The 25,253-nt window shown below is 41.9% G+C and overlaps 1 protein-coding gene across 6 annotated transcripts in view; it reads left to right on the plus strand.

The window, feature by feature from the left end:
* Positions 1-25,253, plus strand: part of fkbp16 (FKBP prolyl isomerase 16) — a 111,169-nt gene that overhangs the window by 38,452 nt on the left and 47,464 nt on the right. For all 6 annotated transcript variants that reach the window (XM_064335627.1, XM_064335626.1, XM_064335628.1 and 3 more), the window contains one exon: positions 13-101. In XM_064335627.1, the coding sequence (XP_064191697.1) occupies positions 13-101 (89 nt within the window). The remainder of the gene's footprint in view (positions 1-12; positions 102-25,253) is intronic.

Genomic DNA, 25,253 nt, shown 5'->3' on the forward strand with positions numbered 1-25,253 from the left:
TTTCTTGATCAGGCCCTGGAAGAGTGTGTGCTATCCATGGAGCTGAAAGAGATCAGCTTGCTGCTGGCAGATTCACACTACACATACGGACTTCTGGGAAGGTACAAGCCAGAATTTACTTCCGCTGTCATACTCCGCTGACTAAATGCAACCTATGCAGGTACAGGGAAAGTTTCAGTTAACACACAGAATACTATATACTATACACATATACTACTCTTCTGAATAATTATTTCACAAACACGCAGACACACACATATAACACAGACACGTGAACGCACATATACACGCATACACGCACATCCTCATAGGCGCACTTACGCACACACACGCACACACACATGCATGTACACACATCCATATACAGTATATGCATTCACGCATACACATGCAACCCCCTCCCCCCCGTCCCTTGGCAGCTCATGAATGTATTGATTGAATTCTGAAGGCAGCCTTTGTCCATGATGAGAGGCGAGCTCTTCACTTCCTGCCAAAAAGGGACACAAACACCCTCATAAGGAATGGTGGAGATGGACAGGAAAATAGAGATGGCACAATGAGGTTTTATAACTTAAAAAATGGGCAGAGCTATCACTTGAGCAGACACCAGTTTAAACCATTATAAAGTTTTACTATGGAGAGTCAAGCATTTTCATTTGTTCAGACAATACCAATGTGGGTTTCAAGCCATGACCCTCTCTAGTCACTATGAGCAGTAAAAATACATTTAGCATGCTGAGCTAAAGACCAAGTTCCCCAGACAAGGAAACTAATTATGGTATTATTGCTGCTCCTGGGATGACATTACGTTCTGTACCAGGATTTTCACGTTAATTCATGTCTTTGAAATCTGCTATTATATTTCTCTGTGGCCCCAACTATTATGGGGTCCATGAAAATACTCTCTTCCATCACTACAAGGAACATCAAATGTGAAACTGTCTGGGGAAATAATACTGGGTTGCTGAAGCTGTTGTAATTTTGAGAACCCTTTATCAAACTTAACTGTAGCCGAGTTGTCTTTCCATATCTGGGGAAACTGACCACCTTGTGCGTAAAGATCAAGACTCGACCATGTTGACTGTGTCTGTTCCCCAGAAAGCTACAGAAAAAATTGCATTTCATCTCAGGAGCCTAGCTAGAAGAGAGTCTCTTGAAGGGGAAAGCAGAATGACAGTGATCACTGAGCTCAGCCAAGGAAACATGTTTTTTTCCCTGTTGAATGAAGGCTCACAGCATGTTGGTAATAAGGATGTATGGTGGCGTTAATGTCCACCCTCCTGCATTCATTGCTGCCCAAAATGGGTGTTCACTTTTATGTCCACACTAATGCAGGGAAAGCAACTGCTTTTTGTGCATGGTAGTTGTTAAAGATTGACATGTCTTTGTTCCTTTTTATTTATTTATGTATTTATTTATTTATTTATTTATTTGATTGAAAAGACCTAGTGTTTATTATAGTACAGATGAAGAACATTTAATTTACAGTATAGTGTGGACAAGGACATGTGTTGTTATTCTTGTACTGAAGGATGGTGAGACAATTTTACAATGTAAGCAAGAGATGGAGATCATATGCTTGCTTCCAATAATATGTAATCTTTAAAATGTAACTTCCGCTTAAGGAAGGGAATGTCTCACAAACACTTTGTTCTCAAACCTGATCATTAAAATGGACAGAGCAGAGTTTGGAATTCACCTGGACACAGGTTAAAGGCACTACTGCCAGCAGAGTGTATGCCCAAGCCATTCTGAATTAACTGTTGAACAGAGTAAACATTCATCTTATTGGTAAGTAAGCAGAAGAGGGCAGTGGGCAGGGTTTATAGTTTGTAATTCACATTCATGTTTACATTCATCACATATTCGGCATGATCAGAGGCACAGAATAATTGTAGCAGTAAATTAAAACACCTTATAATGTGCATATGCAGGTTTTTTTCTACACATACTTTTTCTGCACAATCTGGGAAACACATTTTTAATGGTAACATGACACTAGCCACATCCTCAGATTATGAATCATGGGGCTTTATTCATGAAAAAAGACTTTGGGTAAACGTGCAATCCACCAGCAACTTTGTAACCTTCCAAGACATGGGTTCTGGTAACATCAAAATAGATGAGGAAAGCTGCTTTTGTTTGTGTCTTAACACCCAGGTAAGCTTTTACAAAGCAAATAGCCGACCATACGGACCAATCTGGTGTGTCCTTGTTATAGATGTTTCTTTTCAATTAATCACATGGAGCAACCAGAAGATGACAACACAGCAAGCAAATTAGCTGAACCCATTTAACATTAAACACTGAATTAACCTAAAAAGTGAAACACGTTGATGTGTAAGTTATTTCTTTAATAAATGCATCATTTAAAACGCCTAAGGTCTCCCCAAAAGGACACTGCAGTATATCTACAGTAGGTGGGTTTGAAAACCATCTACTAGTGTCCCTAATCTGAAAATCTGAAGCCCTCTCCATGACCTCCTTTGCTACCAACCGTCTTGTTATCTCTTTCGATGTTATTCTGTAAACATATAATAGCTAGAGGCGGCATAATTTATACAGAGGGGGACATCATGTTTTTTGGTAATCTAGCATCCAATTCCCACCATAATACTCTCCAAAAACCAAACTTTTCACTGCAGATAACTTTTTAAAATTATGTATGATTTGATTCATCGCAAATAAATTTAAGCCTTATAACTGGTAATTACTTGAACAGCTATTTACCTAGCTCTCTCAAAAACAGTTTTTTGGAAATATTTCCTGCAAAGGTTATTTCCTTTGGGAGGTGGTAGAGGACTGAATTGCAAGATGTACAAACCTGAAATGAATATGGTAGCTGCATTGTACAATAAGTTATTGGTTGTGTTCCATTTATCAAGCAGTACATTTATGGCGACTCATTTGTGAAAGGAGAGAATCTTTTTAAAACACATGACTCCTTCATCTTTAGGAACAGTTGCCTGTTAGAGAAGTTGAGAGATGTGACTCCTGAGATGGTTAGCCATTGGGTATGGAATTAAACAACCTGAAACATTAAAAGAGTGTTCTGAACCCTAATGAGATGTGCTAACATTTAAAGGTGACAATGCTTTTCCATTGCATCTATGGATCCTGACACCTGTCCGAAACTCAACTTCACCAGAGATGGAGCAATACAACAATGTTGCTTTCCTGCCATGCGGACGAAGCATGTGAAATACCAGCAGTGCATTTAAATTAACTCACTATGGCTGTCCTCATTGACATAACCAGCCTTAATAAATAATCGCTAAATTGAAAACATGTTTAGGAAATATGGACCATAATCTGATGATTTTGCATCACCAGATAGATGATATTAAGTGGTGCTAAATGCGATCAGTCACGCCCACTCATTGCAAAGTGCTTTGAGAGCCGTGAAAGGCACTACATAGGCCTACATAATTTTTTTAAAACAAAGATTACGGAGAAAAAATTTCAGACAATCCTTCAGGCTAGTCCCGTATGTCTGCTAAATTGCCTTTTTCTGTGGGTATAAAATGCTACCCTCCTCTACTCCATCTGTGTCTGCTGTTTCAAGCAAGTAGACAGTCTATTTTAGATAGGTGTGGTTCTCACTCACCTGTGTTTAGCCTGGGCCCATGAGTTTTCCACCACACTCATTCAACAGCAAATGTCACAAAGACACAACCTCAGGCTCTTTTAGCTCAGATACTTTTTCCACACAAGAATCACCTCTCCAAGCAAACCACCAGTTACTGGTGGTGCTTCCTTACCGCAGTGGCTACCCTGCCTCACCCTGTGACTCACTGGACACCCCTGGCATCCCACCATTACTACTATAGAGACATATTCAAGTTGGCTCTCATTTTCTCACATGACTAGACCATGGCTCCACTCCAGCAGACCCCTTTTAGATAAGGGAATGCTGTTCTCCATATCTATATGGAAGGCTGCCCTGTTTTGCATATACATGAACACTCACTGAGGAAGCAACTGGCAGCCTCCCGGCACCCTAGGATGATTCAATGCTGCAGTTGCTCTGACCCTCCACCCCCGGATGACCTTCCATGATTCCTAGGCAGGCTCCTGTTTACACACACTCTCTCCCACTGTTCTCCCTGTCTCAGTGCCCTCCTCTGGTATTCCCTGTGGTCCCTCTAATCAGAGTGCCCTCACATCTGCCACCACCTTTGCTCAGGATCCTATTCAGATTCAGAGATCACTCAAATAATATGAAATGCTTTAATGTAAGGCAGGCTTTCTCTGAATGCTCATTTATATCTTGGACAACTCTTTCCAACAGCTAGTCAAAAATGCCTTCTACCATTATTGAAGCACGCATAACCTTCTGTACATACATTATACAATGCCCTGCAAATGATCCGCAGTCTTGCCCAGCTGTCAGATCTAACCTTGTCAAAACAGCGAAAACTTCAATCTCATCCATCAACCAGGTTGGCGACCAGGGTGTCTAAACAATGATCTGCAAAGCATGTTGCCTATATTGACCACTAGCTACGTATGTATCTCAACTAAATAATTCTATTTGTAACACTCAGAATCATTAAGGTATATTTCCTTAAATTTTTGCCTGTATTTTGTAAATGATTTTAATGTATGTAGGGGACATGCCGCTACTTGTGGGGCACCAAAATGTAGAAGATATACACCTATATCCTCACAGGTGGCACCAGCATATATTAATCAGTCTCATAAATATATACAATGTCATGGCTCCTGTTGGAACTCCCAGAGGTGAAGAGGAGCTAGTGGCGAGTTGTTTCGACTTTGTGGCAAGATGGACAGCTTTTGACCATATCTTCAATCTGTTTATCCATGCCTGGCCACCAAAAGTAGCTTCTCACTTCCTTCATTTGTACTATTCCACTGTGTCCTGAATGCAGTTACTGCAAAACTTGTGTGCAAAGTGACAGTAGAATGATCACCCTCCTCCCCCACAGCAAACACCCGGCCTGGACAGACAGCCCCAACCTACTTCCGAGGAAGGGCTTCAGGTTTGAGTTATCACCAGCAGGTTGACCCTTGAAGATGATGTCCATGACCTTAGATAACTCAGGGTCATTGCGGGTCTCCTTTTTTACCTGTACAGCTGAAACAGGTGCTTTTCCTACCTCCCTGAAGTAGAATATGTCTACAGTGTTTGACTCCGGCTTTGTAAAAGGGAGTGGCAATTTGGATAAACGATCCGCGTTGCAGTGAGAGTCTGACTTGCGATACTTGATGCCATACGAATGTGCTGACAACAGCAAAGCCCACCTCTACAGTCGGGATGCAGCGAGAGACGCTATTCCGGTGTGTGGACCGAGGATGGTCGTGAGAGGTCGGTGGTCGGTTAGGAGCATAAACTTTCTTCCATACAAGTACTGATGGAATTTTCTGACCCCAAAAACAATGCTCAGTGCCTCTCGTTCTAACTGAGCATAATTAGTCTTGGCCTTGTTCGATGTCCTTGATGCGAAAGAAATTGGCTTTTCCTCACCATCCGGCAGTACATGAGAGAAAACCGTAAGGAGAGGCGTCACAGGCGAGCTGAAGCGGAAGTGTTGGGTTGAAGTGAGTCAGAACCTCTGAGGTAGTCAGCACATCTTTTGCCTTTTGGAAAGCCTCCTGACAGCTGGCTGTCCACTTTCATGTTTTATCTTGGCGTAGCAGTTCGTGCAGCGGTTGTAGCAGTGATGCCAAGTTGGGAATGATACGACCGTAATAGTTTAACAATCCTAAGAAGGATCGCAACTGACTAACGTTCTGGGGTGGAGGTGTGTCCACAATGGCTGCAATTTTCGATGGTGCAGTGTGTAGCCCCTTAGCATCAATCACGTGCCCCAGGTATTCTACCAATGGTTGGAAAGAATCACGTTTTTCCTTACGGACTCTCAAGCCGTATTCTTTCACTCTTTGAAGAGTAGCATCCAAATTGTGCAGATCCTCTGGGGTCTAAGGGTAAAATGAGGCACACTGGTGATTGTGCGATGCTCTGACATTTGTGTAAATTTCATCAACTTTATATACAGTGATTCCAAAGTGTTTCATATCTTTGTTTTCAGCACAAACTCAGCTATAATAATATGGCAGCAGTAAGTAGGTCATAATCATGTGTGGATTGTAAATTGCTCTAAAAACACACAAACTGTAAACAGTAGTTTTGAACATGCACAGGAATGTTGTAATAAAACACACTAAACAATTGTGACTAAGACTTTTGGTCACTGAAATGTGTTCATCAAGGTCTTGGGTATCAAAAGATGACAAAATATTTTAGCAAATCCAATGAGAAATATAAAATAAATTGCTAAGTGTTGTGACTACTATTTTTCAACACCAGGTGAGAATGGGAGGGCAAATGGCCTTTCTGTAATGAATATGCATTGGAAAGGAGGACTTGCCAGCTAAGTAGGCTATTCACACCTGGCCGCATGCCTCCGCACCACTAAGACAAAGACTCAGTGAGCCATTTAGAAGACAGAAACAAAGACATCTTTTGATTTTAGAACATTTATTGAAGTAAACTATATGCATGGAAGATGAGATGAGACTGGTGTACTCTTGCAACGCCTGCGTGGCCTCTTAGCTAGTGGTGAACTAGGCCGTGTTTCCTGATCAGCATCTCTGTAAATATAATAAAAACAAAATTGTTAGGAAATGTGAAATCAAATCAAACTTTATTTATATAGCACATTTCCTTCAACAGGTGAAAATTAAATGTGCTTTACAAAAAAGGGACAAACCACTAACTAATGAAAACAAAATTAATGAAATGTGACATCATATACAAACAAAGAACCAAACAAACACAACCAGACGCAGAGAGGTAGCCTATAATTTTGAGAAGCAATGGTTAGAATCATTCATAGTGTGGGAATTTACAAGCGCGCATATTGGTGAATATTCCTACAAACACACAGAGAATGTAATACAGCACACATTTACAAATAATGCAAGCTATCAACGAAACAACATTAGCTAAACTAAATAAACACTGATATTCCAACTCAACTACACGCAACTCATCAATAACAATGCCTCAATCTGAAGTAGGCTAGGTCTGTTTAGCTAAGTGGTTATTTTATTGCTATTTCCCGACTTACTTAGAGTATGCTAATATCGATTGTGCAAGGATATCAGTTTTAGAATCCTAGCCACACCACTACACGCCAGGCATGAGCTATTTATTACGAATATGATCGAAAAACATACAGTCTACCTGATACTTCTAACACAACCAGACGCAGAGAGCCTAGCCTATAATTTTGAGATGCAATAGTTCGAATCGTTTGAACGCGCATATTGCTGGATATTCCAACACACATAAAGATATGTTGCAATACAGTACACATATTTACCAATATGATCATAAGAAATATACTTACGCATGAAGTTGATCCTCAGCTGGATCAGTTCGCTGTTCGAAATGACACCGCTCTTCATCAGTGTTGGTTTCCGGATGGACCATTTTCCAAAATGTTCACCTCAAAAGAAGTGAATTAGGCGACACTTTGACATTCTATCCCGCTTTTGCAGACTTGGCATTTCTCACATGGATCTCGCATCGCCACTCCTTTAGTCTCCTTCTATGGAGAGTAATTATGTTGTTAACATGTGAATGCGATTTGGGCGGACTTCCTGCTGAGCGAAATTCACATAGTAATGAGTAAAGTTTAACAAAGCATACATGGTCTAATTAATCAAATTTAAAACTTTTAAAACAATTCATATTATTTGCCAATGGGCGCGTTGGAAAGTCGCGATTCTAAGGTTGCTGTCAATGTTTTTGTTGCGTCTGTATGATAACAGCACGTGAAGTTAATCATCCAAATAGAAACGAAAGTTAATTTCATCTTGTCGAGCTCCGCCGGCGGAGCTCTCGACCCCAGAGGGTTAATCGTTTGCTCCAGTGCACAGAATCCAGGTAGCACTGCACCCCTGGCAACCCGCTGAGGATTTAGTCCATGGCTCGCTGGAACAGTGCCGGGGCTGACGTAATGCCAAAAGGCAGTCTGCAGTATCTGAAAAGTCCCTTATGTGTGTTAATGGTCAGCATTTCATGTTCATGTGACTTTCTCTACATGCATTTGTAGGTAACCCTGACTGAAATCTATCTTGCTGAATTTCTGTCCCCCACTCAGTCCAGCAAACAAGTCGTCAATTAGAGGAAGTGGATATTGCTCTGCTGCTAGCACAGTGTTAAGCGTTACCTTAAAGTCTCCACAGGTCAGGATTTCCCCATCCTTTTTGGGTACCGGAATGATGGGTGTGGCCCACTCACTGATCGTCACAGGCTCCAAAACCCCATTCTTGACCAGAGCTTCCAAGTCAGCTTCCACCTTGTGTCTGCTAGCATATGGCACTGGTCTAGCTTTCATGAACACAGGCTTGCTACCATGTTTGCCATGCAGCTTCACTGTAATATCTTTCATGCTGACTAATTCGTCACAGAATTCAAAAACACGAATTCGTAACTCCTCGTGTTTTTCCAATTATGCTGAGAAATTGCTGAACCATTTTTATTGATAGTATTTGCGTTTCTCTGCAAATGTGCAAAAACACGCTAGTATAATAAAACAATGACGGTAAATATATATATAATCCAAATCATTCCCTTGCTACCATAATGTAACAAACTTTCTTGTGTCTACATCTGCAGTTTCTCACTGCAATAACTAATATTGAATATAAACAAAAGACGCAATTTATGCTGTAGTCTGCCAATGTCTAAATAAATAATATGGTACACTGCGCGCAGCACGCAGGTAGCAGGGATGGCGAGTTTATATTTTGTTTTCTTTCAATGTCGTATTTATTATTTGAAATATGTATTATTATTATATCTGTCTCTGAGGCACTCTGAAATGTGCATTCTCTGCTAAACTGAGCAATGGATTGGAATATGTGTCTGACACCTTTTTTTGGTGTTTGATTTGGTGGAACTGGTGTTCATGATGACATCTATCTTAACAGGTGCTCCAGGACTTGTAGAATTTTTCATATTTAAAAAAAAATAAAGACCATCTACCATATTTCAAAATGCATGGGATTTATTCCTACATCAGTTTCAACCTTCTACCCTCCATTGGAAATATATGGTACTGCATGTGGTGAAAATGATGTAGGGATATACCCCAGAATGTTTTTTATTTTCAATTTTCTTTTTCAAACAAAGGCACAAACAGAAAAGAGCACGCAGGCCCAGAATAAAGGACAAACCTGCTGAAGAGGTTATCCCTAAACCCCTCACCCATCAACCCTCTACCGCTCTCACTCTAATAAGGAAATGTTATAGATCAGGTCAACTTACGGTATCAAGATAACGGAGAAAGGGATGCTAAATCAGGATCAAACTGACCAAGTCTTTCTGCAAGAGCATATCTTATTCTCTCAAGGTGAGAAAGTCTTGTCATTTCTTCCAGCCACATTTTAGCAGATGGGGCCTCTATTTTTTCCGAAATTTAAAAACCAGATTCCTTGCTATAATAAGGGCATAAGACAGCAATCGGTGTTGGCACTTCAGCAGAGTGGACAGGTCAGCGGATACCCCAAGCACAATCAAAAGTGGGTCAGGTTTCAATACTACTTGTAGCATATTTTCTAAATACATTAGTCCATAATGAGGACAGTTTAGAACATAGGACATAGCTGTGGAGATAAGTGGCTTCCTCAATAAGACATTTATCGCACAGCGGGGAAACATCTGGAAACACTTTATGAAGCCTTGTCTTGGTATAGTGTAATCTATGGATGATCTTAAATTGAATAAGACGATGTCTAGTGGTAGCTGAGCAATCATGTATATTCTCTAAAGCGGCTTGCCAAAGTTCATCATCAATATCCGATTCCAGTTCTTGCTCCCAATGTACTTTAATTTTCTCTATAGAGGGTGAACTCTTGTCTGTCATTGGTTTATAGATTCGAGAGATTAAGTGGTTTTCCTTGCCCCCCACCTGCAAGATATCATCCAACCAAGCAAGTTGCGGTTTTTCAAGATTGGGAAGGTATGTCCTCACATAGTCCCTAATCTGTAAATATCTAAAGAAGTTATTCATGGGGAGACCGGAGTTGATCAAAGGATGTGAAAATTCCTCCCAAGAAAAGGTCCCCAATATTCTGGATACCAAGATCTCTCCATAAATGCAGAGTCTATAGTAGATAGAACAAAGGAGGGATTCCCAGCAATCGGTAAACAGCAAGAGACAGTCTTTAATTTAAACTGAGCTTTTATTTGTTTCCAGATGCGGATGGTGTTGTAAATCGTGCTATTACGATTGTAAATGGAGTTGCTTATCTTTGTTGGTGATAAAATAATGGCTCCAATATCAGAGGGGGCACAATACTCTATTTCCATTTTAATCCAATTAGGATGTGTAAACGTATGATCTAGCCACATAGTGATAGTTCGGAGTGCACAAGCATAGTAATAAAGCCATACCAACCTTCTGAAGTTAATTTGCAGAGGTGGCTTTTGCCAACTCTGTGTGCTTTGTAATCCCACAAAAAGGGAACAATAATCGAGTTGCTTGAAAAAAACCTTAGGAAGAAATATAGGGACATTCTGGAAAAGATAGAGAATTTGGGCCAAAAAAAACCATTTTTATAGCATTGACTTTCCCTTGAATATTATTCTGTAATTTGGCCACTAGAGGGGGGAAGTTGGCTTTGTACAGGGAGTGAAAGTTTTTTGTTACCCCTATTCCCAAATATGTAAATTTGTGGTGGGCAATCTTGAATGGAAAATTTTGCAAATCAGAGGGGTTACGAAGCATGATTGGCATCAACTCACTCTTAGACCAATTAATTCTGTCACCTGAGAATGTTCCAAAATGAGTAATTAAGTCCAAGATAGCTGGAATACTAGATTGAGGTTTGGTTATATACAACAAATTATCATCAGCATAAAGCGAGATTTTACTTATTGTATCTTTAGAAACATATCCATGTATCTGGGGATCAGAACGAATGGTTTGAGCTAAGGGCTCTATTACTTACTTTACTTACTTACTTAAGCCTTTAAATTCTTAAGGGAACATAGGCCATCGATGAAACCCCTCCATCTCCTCCGGTCTTGTGCCCTCAGATCCAGTTGTTGCCATGACAGCCCTTCCACCTTCATCTCCTGTTCTGTGATTCTTTTCTAGGTGGTTCTCGGTCTTCCTCTTTTCCTCTTGCCTTGTGGGTTCCATGTTAGAGCCTGCTTTGTGATTGATTTGTTTTGTCTTCTGAGTGTGTGACCTATCCAGTTCCATTTTCTCCTCCTGATTTGGATTGGTGAGTTCCCACAGATTAGCGTTTGTGATGGTGTTGGGCGAGTAGATTCCCAGGAGGCGTTGGAGGCAGCGGTTAATGAATGTCTGTAGTTTGTTGAGTATGTTGGTAGTTGTCTTCCAGGTTTCAGATCCGTAAAGTAGAGTGCATTTGACATTTGAATTGAAGATTTTTAGTTTAGTCTTGAGTGATAGGTTTTTTGTTTTCCAGATTTTGTTTAAGATGTTAAATGTTGTCCTTGCTTTTCCGATTCTGGCTTTCACATCCGCATCCATTCCTCCGTCCACAGTAATTATACCGAGGTATGTAAAACTGACTACTTCCTCTATCTGGTTTTGATCCATTGTTATTAGTGTGTTGTTCTTCTTGTTGATTCGCATTACTTTGGTTTTTGATGAGTTAATTTTGAGCCGAAGCGAAGGGCTCTATTGCCAAGGCAAAAAGCGTTGGAGACAAAGCACAACTCTGTCTGGAACCACGGTGTAACCGAAATTGAGGAGAAAGGGTCTAATTCGTAATGATCCTAGCACAGGGGTTATTGTAGAGCATTTTTAACCATGACTCAAACCGCCCCCCGACTTCGTATCTTCTCAAGGTTGCAAAAAGGTAAGGCCACTCGAGTATGTCAAAAGCCTTCTCTGCATCAAGAGAAAGGATGACCAGTTTGTCTGTGTAGTTAGGCGGATGGTAAATTATATTGTAAAGATGTCTAAGATTAAAAAAGGAATGTCTGTTTGGTATGAAACCCGTCTGGTCAGGGTGGACAAGCTTCTCCATTAGAATATTGAGTCTGTTGGCCAGGGTTTTAGCCAATATTTTTTGGTCACATGTCAAAAGTGAAATTGGTCTGTAACTACTCACTTCCTCTGGATCTTTTCCTTTTTTGGGGATCACAGTTATGATGGCTTCATTCAGTGACGGAGGTAAAGCACTGTCCTTGTATGATTGTGTGTACATATTCAACTGGTGAGGTGAGAGGACATCACAGAATTCCTTATAAAATTCACAAGGGTAACCATCCGGACCCGGGGCCTTACCTCTTTTCAATGACTTAATTGTACTTTGTATGTCTGAAATTGAGAAGTCCCTATTGAGACGATCACAATCCTCCTGCTTCAGGGTGGGGAGATCACAACGATCTAGAAAATTCTGAATAACTGAGTCATTGTTAATAGCCCTAGAGGAGTACAGGGACTCATAGAATTGCCTAAATCTGTAATTAATATGTTTTTGAGATGTTAATATATCACCGACATCTAATTTAACTTTACTTATTGTACGGTCACTCTCCAGCTTCCTACGTTGTCTAGCAAGTAACCTGTCTGGTTTCTCCCCAAATTCGAAATATTTCTGCTGTGTAAACAAAAATGTCGATTTGGTCTGAAAAAAGTAATTGATTGTATTTGTATCGCAGAGATAATATTTTATTATTATGAGTGGCTGTGGATGGTTGTACAGCGTTTTCCAGATCCAGAAGTATAATTTGTCGTTCCAAATCCACTAATTCAGCTTGTATCTTTTTCCCACGTGCAGCCTGATAAGATATGATACTTTCCCTGAGATAGGCCTTCATCATTTCCCAAAGTATCAATGGGGACGTTCCAGGGAGATCGTTCATTTAAAAAAAAAAAGATTTGTTCTCTAAGGAACACACAGAAGTCTGGCTCCTTTAAAAGTTGTGGATCAAGTCTCCAGAGTCTCTCAGACTGAGATATATTTTCTAGATTTAAAGAGAGGGACATGGGGGCATGGTCCAAAATCACGATGTCATGATATTTCACATTACAGGTGTAAGGCAACAATTTAGTGTCTATCAAGATATAATCTATTCGCATATAAACATTATGAACATTGGAGTGAAATGAGTAAGCCCTGTTTTGGGGATTGAACATTCTCCAAGCATCAAATAGATTGGAATTTTTGAAATATTCTTTCAGAAAAATACTAGAGTTTGAAGGCGCGGCACTATGGGAGGATGAGCGGCCTAAGTATGGGTCTAAAGCTAGATTCAAATCTCCGGCCACAATTAGATTGGTCTGGGATATGTCAGAAATCAGAGCGAGGACATGCTTATAAATTCTGGTGAATCTATGTTAGGTCCACATATATTAACCAATGTAGTAGGTAAAGAACACAGTTCCCCTGAAACTATGAGGTATCTGCCCTCTCTGCCCGCCAGAGTGGATTTATGAGTAAAAGGAATACACTTTTTAAATAATATAGCCACACCTCTAGATCTAACGGCAGAAGTAGACTGGTAAGTCTGTCCAATCCATCTACATCTTAGTTTGATATATTCCTTCTTGTTCAAGTGGGTTTCCTGGAGAAAAATTATATCACTGGATAGTGACTTTAAGTGGGAGAGTAGGCTACCCTCCCCCTCTTCACTGGATGATTTAGGCCATTAACGTTCTGTGATATCAGTTTAATTTGGCATCCCGTCTTCACTTGCGTTACATTATCCTGTATAATACAGGTTCATACCGAGCACTTGTATACCTTATCATTGAGACTGAAATGGTCCTAAGTTGAATAATCAGGTAGAAGTCCCATACCCATCCCAACCGAACCCAACTTGTCTGGCCTATACTAAGAGAAACACCCAGAGTAAGGTGCGACCCCACTAAGGAAGCTAAAAAAAAATTTAAAAAAAGGAACCCATATATTGCATACGTAAACAACCGTAAGGAAATAATTATCCTAGCTTCCCTTATCTACCACTTCTAGTGGAATCTGACATGGCTCCCCACAATTTATACAAAACACTCATGTAAACATTTTAAAAGAACAATGAATTTAGTAATCCTAATACTGTTGGCAAAATACTCGCAGCAGGGCAGAGAACAATACCGTCTGTTCTACCAATGATGATAGCCTATACAGTCACTGTCACCGTTTAGGTCAGAAAGAAAATGTCCTTAAAGAAAACTTATTATGTAAACAATACGTAACGAGATAGAGAGGCACCTAACGACACCTGACCCACAGCCAATGCATTATTTGCAGTGTATGGCAATACTAATCTTAAACATAACAGTTATATGTATTACAGAGATTACCACTCGCCTCTAGCTAGAAGCTTCCAGGTTTTCTTTCTCCCCTGGTCTGCCGCCGGTGCCAAAATGGAGCTCCGTGAATTTCAGGGCCTCCGTTGCATCAGTAAACACAGTCTCTGAGCCTTTGAAAGTCACTCAGTGTTGCTGGGTACTGCATTCCGTACCGAACTCCTGGCTTGCCCCGGAGAAGTTCTCTGGTTTTGTTGAACGCTGCTCTGCGTCTTACTACCTCGGGGGAGAGGTGAGGTGGCATCTGATGAGTGAGTTGCAGATCGTTCTAGATCCTTGATAGCGCTATGTTTGTCGGCTACAGCTTGCAGAGCTAATATAGCGGCCCGGGTTTCCGATTTCAAAGGGGACAGTTCTCTTCTAATTGTAGTTGCAACTTCAGTAACCCGAGTATCAATTGTTTGGCATATTTCAACTTTGGTGGCTTGTAGGTCGGAACGGAGTGAGTTGATGGCCTGAAGGATATTAGCATCAGTCGGCTGTTGATCAGTGTCGCATGGGTCGTCAGGTGAGTCCGGTGCAGCCGGGCCTGTTTCAGCTGTCTTTTTGTTCTTTTTTAAACTCGACTTCATCTTGTCCTCGGAACAAATAAGTTGGACCAAAGTGAACTTAGTCACTAATGTAGACTTAGGATGTACTAAATTCAATCAAAATGTTAATATTATATATTTTTTTAAAATATTGTGCGGGAGCCAGTCGGGAAAGCATCCTACTGCCTCATTGTTAAATAGCGCCCCCCCCCCCCCCAGTTTAAAGCATTTCTAATCTTGAATAAACTGGTTCAAGCAGATGTGTCCAAAATTTTGACTGGTACTGTATATATTTTGCATTTCAATTGTGCTTTTGAAATAAAAACATTTCTATCTACATTCTTTAGGTCTAGTGTCCTTTCTGGTGCAAGGCTCAGGCACCAGGCTCTTCATGTACATAATGCAATGGCAAGTTAAATTGACATGATATTTGGTGTGGGTACTACATATACCCTGGCCTTACATTGCATGACTGTAGCTCAAATGGGGCAGGAGATATGCTTGTTCAAAATTGTCCAAAAACCACACCTATTAGCTCATGATAGCGCCACCTTATGGCCAGTCGGCTTCATATTTGCTCCCTGTCCAATTGGAGTGCTCCTATACCGATGTGCCAAGTTTAGAAAAAAATTGGCATAGTGGTTATGCCTAAACTGGAAATGAGCTCTCTAGCGCCGCCATTTTGTTTGATCGGGGCAACAATGGAGGGTTGGCCTCCACTTATGTGTGCTGATATGCCTATGAAGTTTGTGGTGTTAGATCAATGGGGCTATGAGATATGCCTGTTCAAAGTTTGCAATTTCAATTGTTTGCTGTAGCGCCCCCCTTTGGCCAAGCGATGTAAGATTTGTTTCATGGATTGTTGGCATGATCCACTACCATTCTGCAAAGTTTTTGAAAAACCGACCAGTCGGTTTTAGGGGCTGCCATAGACTTCCATGGGGAGAAAAATAATAATAAAACTAACAATAACAATTGGGTGCCTTCACACCTTTGGTGCTTGGCCCCCTAATAATAATAATAATAATAATAATAATAATAATAAAACTAACAATAACAAGAGGGTGCTTTGCACCTTCGGTGCTTGGCCCCCTAATAAAACTAACAATAACAATCAGGTGCCTTCTCACCTTAAGTGCTGGCCCCCTAATAAACAAATTAATTAAATAAACAATACAAGTTAACATTGTCAAGCAAAGTATGAAACCATGTTGTGTAGGCTGTTATTGCGCTATGTGAAAAGACTTTCTTTTAAAGATAGCTATAGAGCTAGAAAGAAAAATACTTAGATCATTCTGTGTGGAATTCTACATTCTCAAGACAGATTTTTACCTTTCTGTCTCTGATGTGCAACTGACCAAGCAGACTTGACCATGTTCTCTGTGGCCTTGGCCATGCATGCGCAGACGGACAGCTGTTAGAAAGCTGGCAGATCCAGATCCTCACTCGATTGGTAGTGAGCGGTCTGAGGGAGGTTTTTTTCTACATTAAATAAATAAATGCCAAAAAGTGATTCATAGGGTGCATCCCATTACTCTTCACTCCTCACCTCCTTTGCCTCCACTCCCCACTACCACTCCTCCTATCCGGAAGCATATAGAGGAAAGAAGGGGAGGAGACACAAGTTTGACCCCGCTTTGCCAATACAGTTATATGCGCTTTGCTCGTCTCCTCCTATCTTGGGACTCTGAATGGAGGGAGGACACAAAGATCAGTTTCCAGGGCATGGAGAAGAGACAGTTTCTGGTAAACTTAATTCATAAATGGTGCCTGTGGAAGAGAGTCTATAAAAGCATGAGGTTATACAGGTTGAGTTTTTTTTTCAACTATATTTTAATTGAAAAAGTCTAATAATTGTCCATGTAATTTTTCTCTAAAATAACTGGCAAATAAGGGTCATATAGGGATTAAGGAACAGGCCTGAACGAACTGTTCTGGGGACAAAAGACAGCAGTCTATAACAAGCTGTAATGAATTTGACACATATTAGCTTATAATCATTGTTGCTAAACTACACATTTTAGCATAAGTGGGCTATTGGTAAATAATTGCAGTACCACAATGTATCTTAACACAATGGTATTTTTTCAGAAGGGTCTAATTTTTATTTTCGACCCTAGAGTAATTGGTGTCATCAGGAGAGCAGCTGAAAGCCATATTTTATTATATTATATTATATTATACTAGAAAGGTACAATTCCTAAAGGAATTGTGTGGGCTTGCTTCAAATTCCAACTGGCACTGTCCTCAAGCCTCAGTGCATTTCAATGAGGGTGTAGCGTTCCCGGCTGAATGATGGTCAAACTCTTTACTGATGGTTTATGAAGTCCTTTAATGTTGTTAATCATAAACACAGCGTAAAAGCTAAAGGAAAAACAAATACAAAATACATGAATATATTTACTTTAAATGACAGAAAACAACCTTTATGCAAATGGCTTTACTAATCCCAGAGTCGGTTTTAAGTATACCTTTATTTTTCTACTGAGATTAAGCCAACAAAAGTGCATATTAAATGTATAGCTTCAAACATTTACCGAATTCACATGTACTTGCATGAATGTGTATTCATATAATGTTCATGCATACATCACAATAGTCTCAACTATTCTCCTAATTTATTATATTTATTATTATATTCATCCGTATATTCTGAAAGGCACAGTTTTAGCGTTGCTCGGTCCTGTAACACGGGCCTTGGCAGAATAGGCAAATAGCGATGGGAAAAACAGTTCTTTTTAGTGTACTGAATCAGTAGAATCACTTCACTAAAAAGATTTGTTCACCGAATCAGTAGCGTAACTATGTTTGGCGTCGGTCAGTCGGTCGGGGGGGTTCGACCCAGTGTACTGAAAAATCATACCGAAAACAGCTGACGGTTAGTAATGAAAACAGGCGAACCGCGGTTCATATATTAGCACATTGTTTTATTTTAATTGAATGTAGTTTTCCAGTTTAAAAAGTAGGCTATAGACAGAGCATTTTCCCACAGAATATTTAATAGCCAAAGAACCAAGCACTTTCTTTCCCTGTTTTTAATTAAATTTTGTTTTCGTTTCGATTTTATTCTAAACAATGTAGTTTGAAAGAATGTGTTTGATATGGCCATTTTATTTGACTAAATTTCCCAAAATGTGTTGTTTTAGCCCTAGATGCTGATTTCTTTACCGTGACTTGTTCTAACGGCTGCTTGAAAGAGAAAGTGCTGATATACATTGGATAAGTAGATAGCCTATAGGCTATCGTTTTTTCATAAAATGTAGTCGATAAAATAGTAGCTTTGGCTAGCCTACTTTGAAATATGTTTTTTTTAAAAAGGCTTGTTATTTCATTGAAAATAAACAGCACACTTGACAGTGATGTTCGATTATTATCCATTTATTATCCATATTTCCATACCGTACCCACTTTCCTCACCAAAGACTCCTCATTCGCTACAGCAAGAGGAACTATTGTTGTGTCGTTCGCGAACGATTTGGGCAAGTGTACCGTACTGTTGTGTCGTTCGCGAACAATTCGGGCAAAAGTACTGTTGTGTCATTCGCGACAATTCGGGCAAGTGTACTGTCCTTCGCGAACGATTTGGGGCGGGCGTAGTACGTTCAGTGAACGAATCACTGAACTGCAACCGATAGTCAGTCAGTAAACGACCAGTTCACGTTCACGTACGAATCGTTTCATGAAGTGATTCAGTACACTTCGCTCACCCAAAAGATTTGTTCTTTTGAACGAATCGTTCGGGAACGACACAACACTAGCCAGTAAACCAGACTCCAGGGACCAAACTAAAGCTACAAGACAGAGTGTAAAAAACACCTACATTGCAAACACATCTTTGTGTTGACATGCAGAGTTTGCATGTCACCTTCTTGGGGGTCGTCCTTTACACGCTCAAAATAATCCCACACCTTGGATGATTTCCTGCCCGACATAGTCTAATAACCTTTTAACAATATGGCGCAGCTCTCGAATGGAGTTTGAGGGGTTTTTTTTCCTGCGACTAACCGACCAATGAAAACTTGGTCGAATAATACTCTTCTCATCGACAAACGGTTTGGTCGACTATTAGGGGGCAGCCCTAGAACATATACACTGCATTATGACATACCGTCTACATGTTCAGTTAACCGGCTACATTTGCTTTCAATGTGAAAGTTTACTAGCAGGCTACAATACAGCCAGGCCATATGGAATTAAAAAACTGGAGCTCAGTTGTGCTTACTGGCCTGCGTTCTTTAAAATCACGACCACATCACGGCATTAAACAACCTCTTATTGCAAAGCCATTCATTCCCCATTTCACTAAGTACATGTTCATTACTTACCTTATGCAATATTGACCTTCACATTATATCAGTATGTTCAATGCATACGTTTCACATACACACGCAGAAATCACATATTCCACCAAGAAAATTCACGCATGAGACAGCTACTTCGTTGCTGACTCACTGGTAAAGCCGTTGCCTTGGAATTGTAAAGTCAGAAGATGAATCCAACGCATCTCATGCAAATCTTTAATTTGTTATGCACACCTATTTGCTAACTAATAATTTCCTATTGCTTTTAAACTATTTCTTTTGCAGTTATCAGAATATCACAATCTTCAATGCATATGTTAACAAAACTCACGCACTAGGAGCCATATGCATTTTGTGACGGCAGATTTCTTGATTAGTTACAACAGCTGACCACTGTGGCATTTCTACTAGCTACTTTTTTACTTGGCTACTGTACTTTCTTATCAGCAAACACCACATTTCTACATTCATTTTACTTTGCCCTGTTCTCTATCTACGGCATACGAACACTTAGTATAGCCGCGTTTCCACCAAAAGTGGAACTTTTAGTCCCAGGAACTACTTTTCAAGGAACTAAAAGGTTCCTTCAGCCCATGGTTGTCTGCGTTTCCACCGCGGTCTAAAGTCCCGCGAAGATTAGGCAAATTAGCCCACTGACGTATGAAAAAGCGACGTTGTCGTCGGTCCATCTGTCATATGATTTCTTCTGTAACCCCATACTACCACCGAAGTAGCCTACATTATTTTCTAATAAACGGGACAGCCCGGAGGGGTTTATTCCACTTATATACAACGAGTTACCAACAATGACTATATATGGTTACTTTTGTATTTATTGATTTTTATCGATTTAATCACCTGGAATTGAAATATTCTTCTGCAGCCGTTTGGGCATATTTTACCGTTGTCAAGCAAAATTGTCGTTGGTAGTTGAACTTGGACCGTTGTTATGCAACAAATAGGATATAACAAGCCAATAGTCAGATTGTAACTGTTTTATATATCCTCTCAAACACATTCATTGTTTTTATGCGAACACTCGCTTTCATGTCTTGACATCCGAAGCGACAGAATGCATTCACATTTCCAATATAACTGGCAACAACAGCAGAAAACATGCACATTGTAAATTGTAAACAATTTGCTGTTTGATTACTTTCTCATCGTCAATTCTATATAGGCTAATCGCAAAATGAAAAGAATAGAACGAAAACTCAGACTTGCGTAAAAATTTTAATTAGTAGTGGTACAGCCACCGTTTGCTTTCCTTCGAAGTTACTGCTAGCCGAGCAGCGAAGTGTGCCCTCCAGATGCGAACCATGCACCATAAATTAGTCCATAGTCTTCCTGGTCTTTTTGTGGAATTAAAGAATGGCAGAGTAAAATTACGGCAGTCTGAAAACGCTAAAGGGACAATTACTAGAATTAACCTGTTATTTTATCCTGACAAAAAGTGCGGAAGGTGATTTCCAGTTTGCTTTTACTGTATCACCAATGTGAATTACGCAGAACTACCGCATACCTCACATAACTGTATCAAACGTTTTGAGTCAATTACAACAGGCTAACAAAGAAAATCCGGAAGAAAATATTCAGCAACCGAATTAATCCGTTTGAATGTTTTGGTACGTACTATGCTGTCCCAGCACGAATGCTTAGCATTTTATAAAACGAATACTAAAGCAAGAAAAGAACAGAAGAGCACACGTTATAATTCCAAGACGTTGGCAGGCTATAACCAAAACTAGGCTACTGCGCCGCATAACATACAAGTTTGATTTGAAGTTATTATGAAAATAAATCGGTTTGCGCCTGCATATTTTTAAACATGGCGGCTGAAAATGAACACAAAAAAATGCTGCGAGTACTCGACCAATCAGAAATGTTCAGCGCTGAAAGCTCCACCCAAAAGGTTCCTGTACTTTCGGAAAGTACTACCCCCCGAGCAGGAACTTTTTTGGGGGTAAAATAAAGCCCTCGGAACTAAATTTAGACCCTAGTTCCTGCGGTGGAAACGCAGAGTTCCTCAAAAGGTTCCTAGTTCCGGGGTAAAGTTCCTGCGGTGGAAACGCGGCTTTTGTCTGTAGTGTCTGCAACACCCCATTAAAAACATTCCATTTACAAACATGACTCATTTATAATTACCAGTAGTCTACGTGAAAAAAGTACATTTGTACAACAGTTTTTCTACGCATTTTCACATGTTCTTTTAACAACTTTCTATGTGATTTTGAGCCAATACCGTCTGTTTTAAGTAAGTGTATAATTCGTCCAGGTGCGTAGAACTGCTGAAATCCGTCCTGCTAGAGTGGATAAGTATCTGCGTTCATTTACTAATTACATACCGCGTTAGATTTTAAACTTTTCCCTGTGTGGAAACTGGTCTTTGTTTTCAGGTTGCGTTAGGTGTCTTTGGTTTTAGGTTGCGTTAGGTGTCTTTGTGTTTTTAGGTTGTTTGATTCTTAGAATTGATAGATTGCGATTATTGCACTATCACAAACTGTTAACCTCTGTAATCAGTGCGTTATTCGACTCAGCTTTTCAGCTGCTAATTAGGTACACTCGTAGCGCTAGCGTCGCTCCCTCCTAGTTTATGAGCTAGTTCCCCATTCCAGTCTGTGCTCACCCCCTCAGAAGGCGCTTCCAGCAACGTGGCCCCCCTCGACAACGGAACCCCTCTAACCTCTGCTACCCGCCGCTGACCCCCTGTGAGAACTTCACGGTCACAGGGGGACTATGGAACTGCCAGTCTGCTACGCGCAAGGCAGACTTCATTTCTGCCTATGCCTCCCTCCAATCCCTGCAGTTCCTTGCCCTCACAGAGACCTGGATCACACCAGACAACTCTGCCACTCCTGCTGCCCTCTCATCCTCCTACTCCTTCTCCCACACCCCCCGGCGATCTGGCCGTGGTGGTGGTACTGGTCTACTGATCTCCCCCACCTGGAAATTCTCTGTTCTCCCCCTCCCTGACCTGTCCATATCCACTTTTGAATTCCATCCTGTCTCTATCACCTACCCTGCTAACCTTTATATTGTTGTTATTTATCGCCCCCCGGGGCCCCTGGGAAGCTTCCTGGATGAGCTAGACACCCTGCTCAGCTCCTTCCCTGAGGACGGCACCCCGCTGATCCTCCTTGGAGATTTTAACATCCACCTAGAAGCCTCCCAGTCTGCTGCCTTCCTACCACTACTTCACTCCTTTGACCTCTCCCTACAACACTCTCCTCCAACCCACAAGGCAGGCAACCTCCTAGACCTGATCTTCCTGAGGACCTGCTCCAGCTCCAATCTTACGGTTACCCCCCTGCATATGTCTGACCATCATTTCATCTCCTTCTCCCTCCCCCTCTCTCCATACCCTCCCTCTCCCCCTCCCATCCCCACTGTCACTGTCCGCCGTAACCTCCGCTCCCTATCACCCTCTTCTCTTGCTCACAGAGTGACTGCTTCCCTCCCCACTCTTCAATCATTTTCCAAGCTCCCCACTAACTCTGCATCCTCCACCCTGACGTCATCTCTCTCCTCAGCACTCGACTCCCTATGCCCCTTCGTCCCTAGGCCAGCACGTTCATCCCCTCCCAGTCCATGGATGTCTGACATCCTGCGCACCTCCAGGGCCACCCTCCACGCTGCTGAGAGGAAGTGGGCCAAATCCAGGGACCCATCTGACCTCTCAGCCTATCAGTCTCTCCTGACAGAGTTCTCTTCTTCTGTCACTGCCGCTAAGGCAAAATTCTACCAAACCAAAATTCATAACTCCATTTCTAACCCTCGTCAACTTTTCTCTATTTTCTCTTCTCTCCTCAGCGTGCCACCTCCTCCACCCCAGTCTTCCTTCACTGCAGATGACTTTGCAGCATTCTTTGACGAAAAGATTGCAGACATCCGCAGCTCCTTTGTGCCCTCTGCGTCCTCCGCCCCCTCTGCGTCCTCCGCCCCCTCTGCGTCCTCTGCCCCCTCTGCGTCCTCCGCCCCCTGTTTCTCCACATTTTCTCTCCTCTCAGACACTGAAGTCTCCCAGCTTCTGCTCACCCACCGCCCTACCACCTGTGCCCTCGACCCTATCCCCTCATCTCTCCTTCAAGCAATCACACCAGACATCCTCCCTTTTGTCGCCTCCCTCGTGAACTCATCCCTATCTTCTGGATGTTTCCCCTCATCCTTCAAGAAGGCCCACATCACCCCGCTGCTGAAGAAACCCACACTAGATCCTTCAGTCATTCAGAACTACCGCCCGGTATCTCTCCTCCCTTTCCTATCCAAAACACTCGAACGTGCTGCATCTAACCAGCTCTCTGCTTTCTTCTCTGAGAACAACCTGCTTGATCCCCACCAGTCTGGCTTCAGGCCTGGCCACTCGACTGAGACTGCACTCCTCTCGGTCAGTGAGTCACTCCATGCCGCACGAGCAGCCTCCCTCTCCTCTGTCCTGATTCTTCTAGACCTCTCCGCTGCATTTGACACTGTGGACCACTCTACCCTCCTGTCCTCCCTGGCAGCAACAGGGATCCGCGGCACAGTCCTTGACTGGATTGAGTCCTACTTCTCTGACCGCTCCTTCCAGGTTGCCTGGGCGGGTAAGGTATCACCACCCCGTCCCCTCACCACCGGAGTTCCCCAGGGCTCAGTCCTTGGTCCTCTTCTCCATGTACACCAGATCCCTTGGCCCTGTAATATCTGCCCATGGCTTGTCCTATCATTCCTATGCCGACGACACGCAACTCTTTTTCTCCTTCTCCCCATCGGACACACAGGTCCCCGCCCGCATCTCCGCTTGCCTGAGGGACATACAGAGCTGGATGGACAATCACCACCTGAAGCTCAACCCGGGAAAGACGGAGCTAATCTTTATTCCTGCTCTATCCTCTCCCCTCCTCGACTTTTCCATTTCCTTAGGGGACACCGTAGTGACATCATCACCCTGCGCCAAGAATCTCGGAGTGATGATGGACAACAGGCTGTCCCTCTCCAACAACATTGCAGCAGTAACCCGGGCATGCAGATTTTTCCTATACAACATCCGCAGAATCCGCCCCTTTCTCACCACCTACTCAACCCAGCTCCTGGTCCAAGCAATGGTTCTATCCCGCCTGGACTACTGCAACTCTCTTCTGGCCGGACTACCGGCATCTGCCACCAGACCCCTGCAGCTTATTCAGAATGCTGCGGCTCGTCTGGTCTTCAACCTCCCCAGACACTCCCACGTAACTCCCCTGCTCACTACCCTCCACTGGCTGCCTGTTATAGCTCGCATCAAATTCAAAACATTGGTTCTAGCATACCAGGCAGTCAAGGGATCAGCCCCAGCATACCTTCACAAGATATTCAAACCCTACATGCCAGCCAGATCCCTCCGTTCTGTTACCTCAGGACGCCTAGCACCTCCCCCTCTTCGCACCTGCACTTCCAGAACACGTCTTCTGTCTGTTCTGGCCCCACGATGGTGGAACGACCTCCCTGTGGAGGTCAGAACAGCTGAGACTGTGACCCATTTCAAACGACGACTGAAGACCCACCTCTTCAGGCTGCACCTCTCCCCATCCCTCCCTTCCCCCCCTGTAAATGACTAAACTTAGGATTGTAACTAGGCAGCTGTTTAATAGGTGACTTAGTTGATGCGCCAGTCTTAACGACTACTTGTATTTTTATTTATTTTTATTTTTCCATAGATTGCGTTGTTGCCGTTCTCGTTGTTAGTGTTAATCAGTTTAACCACCAGGGTCCAGGTTGAACTATGCGGTTGTTCCCTGTACTTGGACCGGTACTTCTCTCTAGGGGTTTCGTCATACTTGTTCCTGGTTATGGTTATACACTTTGTTGTACGTCGCTCTGGATAAGAGCGTCTGCCAAATGCCTGTAATGTAATGTAATGTAATGTAATGTAATGTTTTATATACCGTTCAATAAGGGCACTTATCTCGGTCATGGTTAGTATATTTTCTTTGTACAATAGTCTGTGATTATGTCAAACTTCACGTAAATGCTTTTTCTGCAGAAAACATTGTTTCAACTATTCAATTAAATTTGTGTTAATTTCTTTGGTACTACTGTTATTTTCTTATATGCAAAGATAGCTGGGAAATATGTCTGTG

Source organism: Anguilla rostrata, chromosome 5 (genome assembly GCF_018555375.3).
Source record: "Anguilla rostrata isolate EN2019 chromosome 5, ASM1855537v3, whole genome shotgun sequence".
Classification (NCBI taxonomy): Eukaryota; Metazoa; Chordata; class Actinopteri; order Anguilliformes; family Anguillidae; genus Anguilla; species Anguilla rostrata.